Here is a 16665-nt window from a genome sequence, read left to right as displayed (position 1 = left end):
ATTAATTCTAACGGACCTCTCCACACAAGAACATCTTACAAACAGCAGCTTCCAGGTTAGCATTAGTGGATGTAAGCTCTGCCCGGCAGATGATGCATAACTCACTCTGATTTTTATCTAAAGCAAAGTATAAATGTTTAAAATTTACAAGGATACAAAGGCACCTTTGTGACAGAAAAGGTGGTTTATGACTAAACCGTCTGGAACACACTGTCTGTGACAAAGGAAACAGTCCTTTCCATTATAGTTTAATGAGTTACAAACAGTTCACAACAAACTGAATCAAACATTGAAAAATATTTAACAGGAAAAGTCAGCTTAGATCTGCTCCTGAGCAATACTCCTAACAAACTGATTATTCTGAGAAGCTTTTTATGCAGGATGTCCATTTATAAATAGCTTAAATCTTGTGCTAATTGTAAATATACATAATTAGGGCTTACTTCCCCCTGAATCTATGTAGAGAAGAGTTGCATACATCATCCAAAATGCTGCCAAAATGCATCTCTTTCACCAGCCTGGCACACTGTTTCTATACCCTGCATATCACCGGTAAAGAGTGGAGTTTTAGGATGCTTGAGTAAACTCGATGAGAATGTATGCATATCTTCCATCCCTTAAGCTGTGCTGCCTTAGTATGAGTCACCTAAACAGGGTTTGAAAGGCAAAAGAAATGCTAATGTAATATATTTAATGACATTATTATGTAGCCAGCCAGGCACGGGGCCAGATTATGCATGGTGGGCACTGTACGCAGCAGGGAAGAGTCTGTGCTCCAAACACCTTGGAACTGAAACAGACAGAAAAGATGTATCATTCTTACTTCACAAGGAGGGAATTTACACAGAAGGATTAAATAATTTGAATAAATTACTAAAAGACTTAGCCAGAGCCAGGGACTGAGCCTCTAACTTCAATCAGTAGGCCATATTACAAGGACATCCTTTCTCTCCTAATTTGCCTCTGGTTTTACTCAGATAACTTAATTAGCAGATAAAACACAATCAGTTAAATAGTTCCTTGATCATTTTGCCAGAAAATAAATTACATTTCTTCAATTTCTATGCATAAAGGTGTATACAGATTAGTTTCTAAATTTGCATGGATTTCAGTGAGATGTTTCAAATTACCCAGGAAGATCTTAGTAAATGAAATCACATTAAGTTTAGACATTTAACTAATGTCACAGCCAACCAGAAATTAACTTTACAGGCTCAAGAATAAATGTTGAGGTGAACCTTTTTTTTAATAGATTATATAAAGACTAGAACCTCTTACAGTACATCAGATCACTATAATCACTAAGCAACTACACACAACGTCCTTCCAGTACCAGTATGAAAGCTAGTGAACTTCTAATAATAACATGTAGTTAATAAGTATCTTATCAACCTCTCATCCCAAGTGATGAACTAATTCCAAACAAGTATTTTAATATCAAAATTTACAGGATCGGTGCTAATTTTTGAAGATTAGTATTTCTCTATCCTCTCTCAACATACAAGAAACACTCACCAGAATTCACTTTGGAAGTTATACGCGTCACGTCTATTTTCTTGGATTTGACCAAAGGTGAAGAACGCATGGAAGAACTTCGTACAGAGCTTTTTTTGTGATCAGAAGCCTTGCTTATTTTAGAAAGAGGTGCAAAGATACCTAGAGAGAAAATTGTATGTGCCAAAAATGAACCAGGAGTAATATTAATGCAACAAAACTTTCTGGCTACTATCTCTTACATCAATTAATCTGGGGGTTTTTTTCCAGAATCATAGAACAGTTTGGGTTGGACGGGACTTCTAAAGGTCACCTAATCCACACCCCCTGCAATAGGCAGGGACATCTGCACATAAATCAGGTTGCTCAGAGCCCCATCCGACCTAACCTTGAATGTTTCCAGGGATGGGGCATCTACCACCTCTCTTGGCAACCTGTTCCAGTGTTTCACCACCATCATTGTAAAATAATTCTTCCTTGTATCTACTCTGAATCTACCCTCTTTTAGCTTAACGCCATTACCCCTTGTCCTATCATGGCTTGCTATGCTGTCAAAGCACTTGTAGGGGAGGGAGGACTAGCTCAAATGAACAGTGGAACCAAAAGGCTTATCAAGCAACTTGAACAGAGTAATTGAGGAATTCAGTGAAACTATCAATTAGAATCTGCATTTTGTCCTAATGGTAACATTTTAGTCTCCACTGTTACAAAACAGAAGACTTTGTATATCATAGTATCCACAAAATATTAATTAAAATATCTCAAGCTGGAAGTCAGAAAACAACTACAGGCGTGAATGTTTTAGAAAGGACGGCAAAGCAGGTAAAGAAACATAGCCATGATTGTTCCAATACAATCGACTAGCTTCCACAATATAGATTAAAAACAGGAAAGACTGTTATCTCACACTTTCAAGGAAATAATCTGAAATTTTGACTGGTTGGTTGTTTCAATGGTTTTGCAAATAGTTGCAGCCAAAACACTATGAACAGTTAAAAGAATCAATAAAACAAACAACCAAAGCACTAAAAAGAAAAGCAACAGAATTTGTTATCTATTTTTATTCTCCCAAAAGGTTCATATCTTCCAACATTTTTTTTTAAAATTCAGGTTTTTAAGAATGTAAGAAAAAGTTAGAGGTTATACCGCGTTTTGGTGCACACTTGAAGTACTGGACTTTTCCAACACTTCCATTGTTCTTTCCTTCTGGTTCATCCAGCTCTATCCCAGCCCACTGCCCACTGGCAAATTCCGTTGTGCCACAAAATCTTAGTGTTCCAACCTAAACCAAAAAGCATCAACACAGAATGAATTTGTTAAACATGTATTGTCCACGAGAACATAGTACAGATTACAAGGGAGACAGCAAGTCATCTCCAAGCTTTTGATCAGAACACAGAAATACAAACGTAACAATCTCCTTTGATTATTGACATTCCAGCCAATGCATTTTCTGAAACGTCTTCGTCCTTCTACTTACATTTTGTATGAAACAAAAGCAGTGGTTATTGACAGATCTCGTAACAGGCAAGAACTGGACAGTAAGCACCAGTAAGCACCACCAACTCCAAGTCAGCAAGGTATAGGAGTCTACGCCTAACAGAAGGTTTACTTTCAGTGTCTTCCATCGCAATAGTTCCACAATCATGGCTAGATATCTTGCTGAATTGGAGATTCCATGGAAATACTAGATAAAAAATTTTACAAATGTATCTCTGTGTGTATAAATATGTATATATAGATATACTTAGATTTTTTTATATATTGAAAAGGTTAAAGGGTAAACTTCAGAGCACACTTAACCTTCTCTTTGGAAAAAAATCCTAAATCCTCCTTATGATTAAATAAAATTTTAAAAGCCAGCAACTGTTAGAGCATTTTTTTTGCTGTTTCAATATATACTATGTAGACTTTGAACAGATAAGTATATCAAGAATAACAAGACAGACCAGTCTTCCTGGTGGACCTCAGTGTCCACAAATACACATTATAAGCTTACACACTTCAACCAAACAAGGGAGGAATAACTAACAGAGATGCACTTAACACTGATTTAAATTCATTTTTATATTTGATTTTTAAATTAGCTTTAGGAAGAAAAACCTTTGATCTTTCAGTTGCTCAGTTTTCATTATCTCATGTGATCATAATACTATTAGTTCATTTTTCACTACGACTTCACTGTCTAATCCAGCCCTCAGAGAATAAACAGACAGAAACCATTTTTTTTCTTTACTATAAAACCTTCCAGCTACTCTTTCTTAATGTGCTGTAAAGAAACAAACATGAACCAGAGTCTGTTCTTCTTTTACTCTGAAGATCTCCTTTAAATTTGATTGTAATAGGCAGGTACATCACACTAATCCAGACCTGGACTTTTTAGCTACCAACCCAAAGATCAAATTCACTCGGAGGAAGCTTGGCCAAGCAGCCTAACAGATTCCTCCACTCTCCAGGCACCAGCCAAAGGCACTTACCCAGCAGAGGGAAGGGACCAGCATCTTAAACTGGTGGTAGAGATTGCAAAACTGAGGCTCCAGTTTTGCACAAGCCCTAGAACTTGTGCAGGCAAGGAATAGAGGACATCTCGCACATGCAAAACATGGCAGGAACAGGAGAAAAGTTTTATTCCAGCTACTGGTCTCCCTGCACTCACATTTCATTGAGTGCCCATTCAGATAACATATAATCTAGCAGAGCATGAGCTGGTGAAGCCGGGAGACCACAAATCATGTACACATAAACACCTGCTTACACAGCTTTCTACTAGAACTAGAATGACAGGTGCAGTAGGAATCAAGAGGGGAATCCATCTTCCCTAGGGCATCTACTGTGCTTGGCTTTCAAGCTTCATTAAAGCTGATATGTTAGGAGACAGCAGAAGCAGGAAAGGGAACAGGAATCCATAAACACTGTTTGTAAAAATGCTGCCATTCCAGTGCCCTCGTCCAAGCTTCCATATTCTGGAAATGAGAACTGATCCAAGAAGAGGTTAAGAATTGGGCACCATTTTCACTATCCTGTTCTCACTTTTGCTCCGCCCTGCACACATTTATGAGTATCAAGGGAAAGGGGAAGACAGGGCTGAGATCAACTTCTCCGTTCAAACAAATGGAGAACGTGGGTGGGAAACAATGTGGGAGTAATGCAGAACAGCTCCTTGCACACAAAGAAAGGAAGGGAGGAAAGCAGATGTGGAAAAGGGAGACCAAAAAGCACACACACATTCCTCCTTCCCACCTGCCACATGACAGCTTTGGCTCCCTTAAAAAAAAGCTAGCCAGAAAGCCCTCCTGGCCTTTGGCCGCAGAAAAACAGCTTCCAACAACTTCTTAAAAAACACTGTAGTAGCATACTCAATAATAAATTAAAAAAAGGTAATCAAACCCAAGAAGCTTTATCCATACACAGTAAGCACATTACAGTACAAACAGTTCTATGTGCCTTACTTGGAGGAAAGATACACAAGAGGACTAATTCTTCCCTCTCTTGCTATAAAGCCTCCATTAACTTGCAGTTACATTATCTCCCCTTGCTTTCACTGTGCAATGGCTTTCTGTAAAAGAAACTTCCATGAACTTTTTACTGCCTTTAAAGAACACGCGGCTTCCTGCACGTACTTCAGTTAAAATGCCTTCTGCATAGCTAGTGATTCCTACACTTTTCCTGACCCAATTTCAAGAATACACCAAATGAAAATACAGAATGGAAGCTGCTTTGCACTCTCGGTGGAGTTCACTTTAGAACACCTCAGTTGTGATAATTACAAATCTGAAGTTATACTAGAAAAATTATTAAAGGTAAAGCTACTCAAACATAAAATTTTGCTCATAAATGCCTTCCATATTTACCAGAAAAATATTTGAAACCTTTAAAAGAATTCTAGCACTTTTAAATCATTTCAGAGCCCTTACTATCAGAGCAAATAAAAGGCATGAATACTAACTGCAATATCAATGTTACATTTTTCAAATACATTTTCTAAAATGTGCTACATTCTTATACTTCCACAGAACCAGTAACAACCCCGTTGGCACAGCACTGCTTCAAAGATTTTAGCTGCATTGCACCAGTGAAATTGGGTTACTATAGGCTAAGCAGAATTAAAGTTTTCTTTTACTGCCTTCTGGAAGCTATCAGGGGTAATTCACAAATGCATACTCATAACTGAAAGCTGGGCAATTCACAAAGTAATCTCTAAATTTTACCATTATTTTGATGTGACACCAAAAATGTTAATAAAAGCTGAGCCGTGCTGATGTACTATAGCAGACTGTAAAAAAATTGTTTACAGATACAAAATGCAGACTGTGCCTGTCAAAACAGCTTTTCATAGTAGTGACTTTCTTTAACACATAACTGTTCAGCGTACTACTTTCTGTAACCAGATCCTTACTGCCATCCAGAGTTCATACCTTCCACAAAGTGGAAATTTTGGAGACATGCCTGAAATTTGAGGTATGTCTCCATAATAAATGGACTGTCCAGAAATTATGAGGGTAGTACCAGGTTGCTCATCATACCTTCTGTCCTGCAATAACAACACGATCTCCCAGTTTCAGGCCAAGCGATAAAAGCATGGCCTTGCCTGTGACATGATCATAGTTTGGAATCATGGCTTTTGAGATGTCACATGAGAGAGGCACTGCATCCAGCAGTATCTGCTTGATTTCTTTTGCACTGGCCGCCGCATCTGCCATTTCCAGTGGCATATCTACTGGATCCGGAACCACATCTGCTGGAATCTGCCCTTTGTCATTCTGTAGAAACACAGAAACACAGAATTTAATGTTGCAACAAGGTAAAGCTGATCAGGCAAAACCAGAGCAGTTTATGAAGTTTTTAATCCTCGTCATTAGATATTCTTCCTAGAATACAAACAACCATAAAACCACCCACATTTTCAAATAAGAATGCCAACACATCTCGAGATATGCAAACTAGCATTTACAGTGTCTTATTTTCAAAAGTTCTAAGTTACCGAAATTTTTAATCTTACGAACGTTATCAGTACTCATAACACATGAAAAAAAAACCCACCCATATATATCTGTGTACCTGAACGCAGATTTAGGAAAGTAAGCAAGAATTCTGGTCTGTAACACCAATACTGTAACACTAACACTTTCCAAACAATTTATCTTTACCCAGTGTACAGTTTACTCCTTGGTGAGGTTTATTCCAAACACAAGATAGAATTTAATTAATATATGTTGCATGTATAGAATACACAAAGTTGATGCCTCGCATAAATACTTGAATAAATCTGTTCACATAAATACTTGAATAAATCAATACAGACTATTCCATGAGAGATGAATCAAGGACAGAGTCCTTTCCAAACACTTCCCATTCCCAGAGAGCAGTGACTGTGATTCCCTGTACATCCCATGTGACACCCGCCCTAGGCGGGAGCTGTTGGAGTACCAGCTCACCTGGAGTTAACCTGAACTCAAGGCCAGGTGGCCAGACAGCAAGTACAGGTTTGGGCCATCAAGCTACTGCAAGGGCAAGTTCTACCTACGCTTTCTTCAGCAAAGGCGTTAGTATGGATCTTCACCTATCTGTCAATTTTCACAAAGTTTGTGGAAACATAATTATCTCAGTCTTCCAACTTTGTCTCAACTGAGCCTCTGGACTCAGAAATTACAGGAAGCTCGAAGAGGGAATGACGCAGGGCAAGATTGTATTTGCTTTGTTTCCAAAAACCAACACCATCACACACCCCCTCAAAAAAAAAACCACAAAAAACTCCACCATTTTGGGGGTTCAATCAAAACCCAAGATTTGTGGCTAGACACATATAGCAGCATTTTACACTATAACTCAGGCCTATTATTTGGTTAGTAGACAGAGCATGTAATGTTTCTTCATTATTAGTTATTTGGGCTAAGACTAAGTTTACTGCTAAGCGACACGCTGCATTTCTGGAGGTCACAGATTTCTGAAAAGGCCCACCACTGCCATGACACCTTTTGCAAGACACAAAGAGGTATTAAATGAAAGTTCAAGCAACAAATAGAAGAACATATTGAAAGCTATTTGAACTAACAAACTAGACTGTGACACAAAACCACAAACTTCAACACATAAGTATGACAAAGCATATAAAATCATCCACTACAAGTTACAAATAATTTTTCTGAGGCACTATCACTCCATGTGACACATTTTTAGCTAACCAAAATCCTGGACAGACTGCTCAATTTTTCCAGGTATTTTTTTTCACCTTTTGGTGAATCTACAACCTAACTCCTTACCCTAAAGGCAGGATTTGCTCCATGCTCCAGTAAGCACTTGACAGCTCCTGTACAAAGGTTAAATGCAGCAATATGCAAAGCTGTTCCAAAATCAAAATCACTACAGGTGGCATCCACATCTGCAAATAAAAAATCACATGTAAGGTATGTAAGTCTGTTACATGAACATTTCACCCTACAGATTCCTTGAGAGGACATTAATTTTTACAGTTTATGTTAACGTTTATACAGAGAGATCATTATTTATGTACTAAATGGTTATGAGAATTCTACACAGAGTATCAACCTTATCTGCATCTGTTTATTCATACCATGAACCAATCTGGAAGATGAGCATTTACCTTCATTCATTTTATAATACTGATGACTTAACTGCAAAATTGTTGCTATTCAGGGTGCCCAATCTACTGTGCTAAGATTAACAAGTTAGTAACTTTCAGTTTGCATATAAATTAATGTTTCAGAAATATTTATATTTTATTGCTTCCAGGTGCCAAGTGTTAAAATGAGATGCATCTTCAACCAGTTGTTTTCCTTTGTGAGCAGGCAGTGGGGCAAGGGAAAACTGATTATACCTCTGCTTTACATTGATCTAATTACTAATGGCCAAGAATGAAGTAAGAGCTAGTGATTTCTATAATTTCTTTTGGACTCTGAAGGGTCTTGCACTGATAGTTCAGAAAATGGAGCACTGCATTTGACTAGAAGAGATTTAGCATAATATATTTTTCTGTCAATTGTTCACAGTATATCTTTCAATCTGCTATGAAGTTATTACTGTTCTAGAAGATTAGAGTTTTAATGTCTATTTATTCTTTCACTCCTGTCCCAAACTATACAAGAAAGATGTCTGCTTAAGTCAATTATGTATATGACTGTTAATTAAAAATGCCATCTGATTTAATACACAAACAAAAAGCCAAAAAATAATAGCAATAACATTCCAATTTGAAACACTGTTGAGAATCAAAACTTTCCACCTCAGGGCTGTACAGTCTCCTGGTATTTTCCAGTATTGGTCTCTGTCCCAAAAACCACTAGCCCTTCTCACAACATGATAAACAAAGTATATCCCAAATGAATCAACATCCTTATATAGTTATACTAAATTAATGTTTTGGGGGCAAATAAAACGTCAACATATATAGAAGATATATAAGTATATATGTCTGTATAGATATGTCAACTTTATACATAATAATAAAGATTAGGTCAAAGATGGGACACATTGGGATCAAATTTTAACATTTTTACAATTGCACTAATATGAATACAAACTTTGTTATTTTAAATTTAATTGGCACATGCATGAAAAAAGGCTGCATTCACAAGACGCAATCATAAAAACTGCTACACATGCAGATGTACCTTTTATACATCAAATGTCAAAAGATCATTACCAGGTTAACACTGAGTAGAAGCTGTGTAGTTGTATACAGCCATTAAAACCTCCATGTTTAATAAGGCTATCAAGTATTTTCCGCACATATAGGAACCAATTTGCAGAAATACTGATCAATAACATCAGCTACTGAGTCAGCCACATTTGCATGTACTCCTATTTTAAAAAGTAACTGACATGTAGGTTTATTTTTTTTAATTAGAGTAGCGTGACTTCCTCAGTCCAGCTTCACGCTTGGAGTTTTTAAACACTGTTTTCCTTCAGCTATGTTCTAGGTCTAAGTTGGCATAGTACAGGTGACAAAAAGAAACCCATAGGTATCAAATGTTACCCAGTAACTACCCCCAATTTATCTAGGGAAATTTAATAAGCTGCAACGGTCTGTCATTAGCATCCCATGCACATTATAGTCATTGTCTATTGGCACCACACAACATTTCTAATTCTTAAGCTTTTAACAATTTTTAGATTTAAAACCTCTAATAAACTAAGATCAAATTAGCTCTCTGTTCTAACAATTGAGGAGCAAATCCGTATACAGAATTTAATTGCAGAGCGCCATAAAGGAAATAGTTTAGCAGTAAATCAAAAGGAAACATCTGTGGGACTGGCTTTTTCACAATGGATGTTTCCGAGTCAGTATACCACTGTCTCAAAAAGTTATTTATACATTAACAACCATTTTTCCTCCAGTTCAGTATGGAGACGTATTTGCCCTCTACATACAACCACCCTTCTCTGCAAACTGCCTCATGAAATATGGAGCTAAGATTATTCTTTCTATTAATTCAGACTATCCATTGTTTTCATGTCACAGGGCAAATCATTTTACATACTTTCTGAGAAAAAAAAAATCATCTGCTTATCCAAGAGCTGCCAACTGCCAAGCCATATAACCAGAGTGGTTTCCTTGGAAATCTGAGCAAATTCCTGTCCCTTCCGCAGGCACTGCATAGGAGGCGATGAGAACACCAAATGCAAATGAGGTCTGAAAAAAAGACCTAATCTGCTGATGCAAATTATGGAGACCAGACTATTGAAATGTGATGTGGACTTAACCACTGTGCAGTCTTATTTTGTCTTTTGTTACCAATCTACACTTGTTACCTCTTAAGCATGTCATACCAATAACAGCACTGTTTAACAATTACGTCCACGATGATTCAAGATGTGGTAAACAAGCCTTGTGTACTTCAAAAACCTATCAGCTTTTCAGAATTTTGACACAGAGTCTTTAGCTACAACTAGCTAAAAAAAGGACATTAATCATTTTTCAACATGGCACAATCAGAAGGATATTCAGTAGAACAAATTAACATTTGTACAATTTTAGTATTAAAATTGCTTACTGGTTTGATATCCTGACCAAATTAGGAACAAATGGTTCTGGTTTAGAAGCATTTCTATATTTCCATTTGCATTAGTATAAACAGGACTCCAATTACCAATCCTTCATATCATTCCAAATGGTATTATCTATTTATGCCAAACACTAAAGTCAAATTGTTCCTTACATGACCTTCTAGACAACTAAGTAGTACAAAAAAAAGTTGCTTCAGTCACTAGTTTGCCACATGCCGTTGCCAAATCCCCACTTCTCTTTTACCCTTCTCCCAGCATTTCAAACATACTTCTCAACGTTTAAGGAATCTTAAAAACTCTAAGAATTTACCAGAACAGTTACATCTTTGGTTTTCTGCATACACTTTCTTGGTCCTCAACAACTTAGAATTAACCTGTTTGCTTTCCGTTCTATTAGGTACTTCTCTACCATCTTGGACAAAGCTTAAGTTTAAAAACCAGCAATGGAATCACTGCATTAAACCACCAAAAAAAAATAATAATAGGTTAAGAGAAAAATGAACCAATGAGGCTGACTAAAAGAATAAAAAATTAGAAATTATTTATGTATAATAAATGAATCCCACACTTAAAGACCACTACAGACCAGCTTAGGGTCAACAGAGTAACAAAATACAGACAACTACACGAAACAAAAGTAACAATGCCTACCTTTTGGCTTTGCATTTTTCAAAATAACACTAATAAGTTCTGGAACATCAAAGTAGGCAGCATAATGCAAGGCATTCATATTTGTCCAGCGGCTGCGTAAACTGCTATCAGCACCCAAATCAATAAGCTGCGTAGCAAATTTTACAGCGGTTTCAACATCACCTGCAAGGTAAATTTTGTAGAATACGCATTAGAGATTTATTTGACCTCAAAAAACATGTACATGCTCACGTGTAACACATAATGTACATTAAACCCTCATTTAATGGGTTTAACACATAATGTACGTTAAAGCTCACAGCAGAATTATTATGCCTTTCTTTTAGGATTAGGATGCAGAAATCTTTGCCTTTTCATAAAGGGCTGAAAACTCTACTATAGTATATATAACACTACCTGTTTATCTCTAATGTAAATAATGAACGGTGTCACCCATCAAAACCAGGGATTTTAGTATGTAATAGAAGAAAAAAGATTACACACCACAATGTTGAAGTTTACTTTAAAAGATCTGCGAACACCAGAAACACTAATCTATGCCAGACTTCATTCAGAAACACAGTTCAAACACAGAGAAAAACCGGGTTCTGGGTCAACAAAAAAGTAGCACAACATAGAAAAGCTAATAGGGGTGTTCAGAGTTAAATATGCTCTTACTTCCAGTATTTATTATCATAATAAGGCAAACAAAGATTATTGTTTCCTTCTGACATGATCAAGGTGAAAGAAAAAAAAAAAAAAACCATCACTGATGGATAGATGGATAGTTTAGTTCACAGTTTGTACCTCGGTCTGAAACAGCTTTTTTCCTTCCATTCCATAATTTGCTACATTAAATATATGTTTATGCTGGTAACATTGTTTGCAATACCTATACCACTAACTCAACTTACTCCCAACTGCCACAGCCATAACTGCTCTACAGTTCTTTATCTTCCTTTCTGATGGCCACTAGAAGAGACAAAACCAAGCTGTATTAAAAAAAAAAAAAAAAAAAAAAAAAAAAATCTACTGCAAGGAAAAATTCTGTAATAGTCGATGGGATTAGCCTTTGTGAATTAATTAGGTTTCTACATCTATAATGACGTTTCTTTACTCACCAATACCATGAGCCCCTGACTTGCAAGTGTAATGCAAGAGAGTCATATCAGTCAGTCCATCTCTGTCATTCACATTGCAACCCCTTTTAATGATCTGAGAGACAAGTGGAAAACAAACACTTTTTAGCTCTAGCATCTCTCTGACATCAGCATTATTTAGTAAGTCATTTCAGATATATTGACTCCTGGATTCATTTCAATGGCTAATAATAAAGAAGCCTGCCAGAATAGACTGCAACTGCAGAACTGAGCAACATACACAAATCTAATAAATAGCATTATATGAATATCATTAACCTTCATTGATAACAAATTTTAAAGCTTTTGTATATTATTACTTCTAACATACATTTCACATGCTGAAAAGTTAACTGCTTAACTGAACAATAGGAAAACAACATAATTTATGAAGTCTCTCCCATTGTTTTTTGGTCTCTCAACCTCCCTCACAAAAAAAGCCCCCAGTTACACTACAATAGGAAGAATCTTTTACTTCCCCACATGTCTAAAAAAGCCTGTAATCCAGAAGAAGACAAATGAGAAAGTAGGATGGAATTCCTAGAAACAAGGTGTCTTCTGAAAGGAGCCTATTGAAGGTTGCAAAGAGATTTCAGTTCCTAACTCATTTTGAGCCTTGGAAACATTGCCCTTAAAGTCAGCCTTCACTGCGTCTTCATATATTGGAGTTTATGGTTACTGCTAAGTAGGAAACTGAAACACCAAGGTGAAGGGTCCCTAACCAACTCCTTTGAGAAGAAACATTGTTTCTACCATCAATCCAAATGTACTGAATTTTTATCCATCATCTTTCTCTTTCCAAATGAAAGCTGACAACATGTGGAATGCAAGGCACTGATCAGTAACTACTTGTTAAAATGCAGAAGCTGTCTGCGTTTATGATTAGTTCTGCTTCTGAATGAACTGGTTTTATTCGCTGTCAGCATAGTATTTCTTTAATACTGAAAGTATTCAAGGATCTTCATTGATACCTCACCTCATTCCCAATAATATCAATATTCTGCTGGACCTGTGGAACCCACTGCCTTAAGATAGCAAACAATTCAGAAACTGATGTTTTGGGGTTGAAAAGTATTTCTTGGCATGCTGCATCATTGGGATCGAAGAACGAAAACTCTTAAAAAAAAAAAAATCATTAGGCACAACTGTAAGTTTTAACATGCATCTAGTTTTTCAAACTCAGAGGCAAAGAATAGCAGAGAGAGTCACTTCACTACTCACCACACTGGAAAATTAGAATGTTGAATTAATTTAGAAAATTTTCTTTAACATCTGGTCTATTTTTCCTTTAATACTAATGTCTTGCTTCTATTTCTGAACAAGCTTTGAATCAGCAACCAATACAATGGTACTGCAAGACAGATTTTAAGTTTAGGCAAGGACTAACAGAGATGTGCAGTGATTATGCTAATAAGGGTTTACTCTTCCTTCAAGCTAGCCAAAGACTGCTGATTCTAAGCTGTTCCCAAGCACAGACAAGCCTCTTGATCTCTTTGCGATTAAATACGTACATGATTTCTCCATACGCTACAAAACATGTCTTTTCCTTCTTCTTCCATCACAATTTACACAAAATATACCAAAATATAAACACGTGCACAAATCAGGAAAGCATTCTATGGCCTCCATAATTTTCAAATAGTTCATGAATGTATCAATCCCAGCTGGAGGCAGCTGCAGGTAACAAACATCAAACAATTAAGCCACCAAACCAAGCTCAGAAAAAAGACATATTTTTAAGATTTTAAGCCTCACGTTGCTTCAGGCAGCCAAAGTACGGGTGTAAAAACTACCTTATTATTAAAGTATGATATTTCATGTTACTTACAGGTGTATGTGTGTGCATTTATATACACATACCGTATTTTAAATTTGTAGAATTTCTTCCAACTCTGGAAAACTATGTGAAAGAATCTGGATAGGAATGGCTATTAGGAGAGGGAATGGAAGCAGAGAACCTACTGTCATCAGCAAATGGCTGAATCAAGGAAAACACTGAACTTTTACCCCTGCTGCAGCAACCAGGGACTTGCCTTTTAAAAGGTTTCAAATTAACGTACAATGTCAGCTTGCATCAATCGTATATACAAGGCTCTCAGAAAGGACATAGAGGTTAAGTGAAATAGAGCATCAGCCATCTGGGTGTATGACACGGTATAAACTACTTCTGGATGAATAACCATAACCTTTTCTCAAAAAGAGCATACCACACTTCTAGATTGGATTAACGGATAAAAGCACATATGGAGCTTGCTTCCTGGCTATCCAGAGTTCCTCTAACTGCATTGCCTTGATTCAACAAGAATGAAAAAGGACAACTTCGCTAATATTAAGCATTAATTTTTATTTGCACCTGGCATATAAAAAAGAAGCGAACCCCTTATCTCTCAGCCCTACACTAAGTGTGCGTCTTACCTATGTCCCATGCATTGACACAGACCTACTGATTCATCTACTAATACTTAACTTCTGTATAAACCACAATTGATCTATTGCTTGAAGTAAACAGACAACTAGTAAGATTAATGATCTTACACAGCATGCATGATTCTTAGTCTACCAGCAAGATTTCTAGCTATGAACTTGAACCAAAGTATATATCAGAAATCAACTCTAATAGACTGGTACAGTCAGCATGCTAGGGTAAAAACCTGAGAATATAATAACAACCATCATAACTGCTTAACAGGTGATCAACTGTAGTGTTTGCAAACCAAAGAAACGTTACAGAAAATCTGTAAAACAAAAAGTTCCATGAAAGGATGCCAATGGCATCTAGATACTTTAAAACATTACTTTCTCCACCGCTATCTTTCCCATGCATTGATTACAGTGCTCAACAGTATTAAGGAAAAATAAATGCACTTAACGTAATGACCAAGTATCTTTGTCTGTTGTGGTTTAACCTTCTTTACTCAGATTCAGTAATATTACTGTTACACAGGTGATAGCGACCTCCTATAAAAGGAATTTTTCTTTTATTCATGGAGTAGGCATAGACCAAGTAGGACAGATAGTAGTGATATTGTAGTGTTATTAGAGGATACCACAACATAACAATGTTTAAAGAAGGATGAATGGAAAATTTTTCTAAGGGATAAGAAAGCAGAATGGAATAAATCATGGCAGTACTTAGAGTAGAACAGGACAGACAAGTTATGAGAATAGGCCTAAACCATGTAAAGAAAGACAGATGTTCATGTACTAGAATATGTTGTACAGAACTGTTAAATTTCCAACCTGTGCTAACTCATCAGATGGGTCTCAAGAATGCTGAGTCTGTCAAAGACAGAACATTACATGTATTTCTTTCTCCTCAATACAGCTGATTGCTGTAATCAATGCATGGGAAAAACAGAGGTGGAGGTAGTAATTTTTAAGGTATATAGATGCTATTAACACCTTCTGCAATATTCAAAGGCATTATACTTGTAGATCCCTACCTACAGTGACATGTTAACATATTATATATCCTGTTTAAAATATTGTCATTTGTACCTGTGAAGACAATTGAACATTATTTCGAAAGCTGATCACCAATACTTGCTATAATTTTCTAACGCTCATTTCACAGTTCTTACCACCATAAAGATCTACACTTTCAACAGAAATATCCCCCTATAGTCCATTGTTTACACACTGAAAGCACGAGAAAAAGTGTAGCTCTAGAGGCTTTAAATGTGATCTAGATGGTTAACCACATTTAATTACTGCAATTTTACATCCTAACACAATATCCAGTTCTATGCTGAGATGCAAAAAACCTACAAACATCCGACCACACACACAAAAGAAACAGTAAGAAGTAAAAGAAATAATTTAAAACAGTAGGAACAGTAGGAAAAACAGAAAAAGCATGGGTCTTCATCTTTTATTTCCTTTAAAAAAATAATAGATAATTCATTTAACAAGCAGAAAAGCTTTCCTGAAAAGGAGGAATAAATTAAGAGCTGATAGCTTTTCTTAAAATTCACTATTCAAATTTATTCTATACTGATCACAAATTCATTTTCTGTTAAAAGTACATACCACAATCTGAAGGCATTGGTGCTGCAGCAACAGAAAAAGTAACAGATGTTTCAGAGTTTGGGAATAAGAACCGTCCTCTTTCAATAAGGGAATCTCCTTCTAAGGAAGGTTCTGGGAGATCCTCTATGGTCATCTTCTAGAAAGCCACCTTGGGAAGAGAAAAAATGAATAAATAACCTCATTAGAAATACTTGGGATGAGTTCTATCATAGTAAGATATAACATGCAATGAGGCTAACATCTTTCCTTTTTACAAACACAAAATATTACTACCATTACATTCTTATAAACTAATAAAGATGATTAGTAAAAGCTAGTAGAGTATGGTGTCGAGGAAACCCAACTTCTA

The 16665-nt window shown here is 36.4% G+C and overlaps 1 protein-coding gene across 13 annotated transcripts in view; it reads right to left on the bottom strand.

Moving 5' to 3' along the window:
• The window catches only part of CLIP4 (CAP-Gly domain containing linker protein family member 4), a 32112-nt gene that overhangs the window by 11553 nt on the left and 3894 nt on the right, over positions 1-16665 (bottom strand). For 8 of the 13 annotated variants that reach the window (XM_074578931.1, XM_074578935.1, XM_074578938.1 and 5 more), the window contains 8 exons: positions 16317-16464; positions 13264-13403; positions 12270-12363; positions 11170-11331; positions 7755-7873; positions 6018-6254; positions 2641-2776; positions 1516-1656 (listed from right to left, as the gene is read on the bottom strand). In XM_074578931.1, the coding sequence (XP_074435032.1) occupies positions 1516-1656; positions 2641-2776; positions 6018-6254; positions 7755-7873; positions 11170-11331; positions 12270-12363; positions 13264-13403; positions 16317-16449 (1162 nt within the window). In that variant the 5' untranslated portion in view covers positions 16450-16464. Of the gene's footprint in view, positions 1-1515; positions 1657-2640; positions 2777-6017; positions 6255-7754; positions 7874-11169; positions 11332-12269; positions 12364-13263; positions 13404-16316; positions 16465-16665 lie in introns of those variants that run through there. The other 5 variants (XM_074578940.1, XM_074578943.1, XM_074578942.1 and 2 more) reach the window with 2 other exon arrangements.

Source organism: Larus michahellis, chromosome 3 (genome assembly GCF_964199755.1).
Source record: "Larus michahellis chromosome 3, bLarMic1.1, whole genome shotgun sequence".
Taxonomy (NCBI): Eukaryota; Metazoa; Chordata; class Aves; order Charadriiformes; family Laridae; genus Larus; species Larus michahellis.
This window is presented reverse-complemented; position numbering and strand designations above follow the sequence as displayed.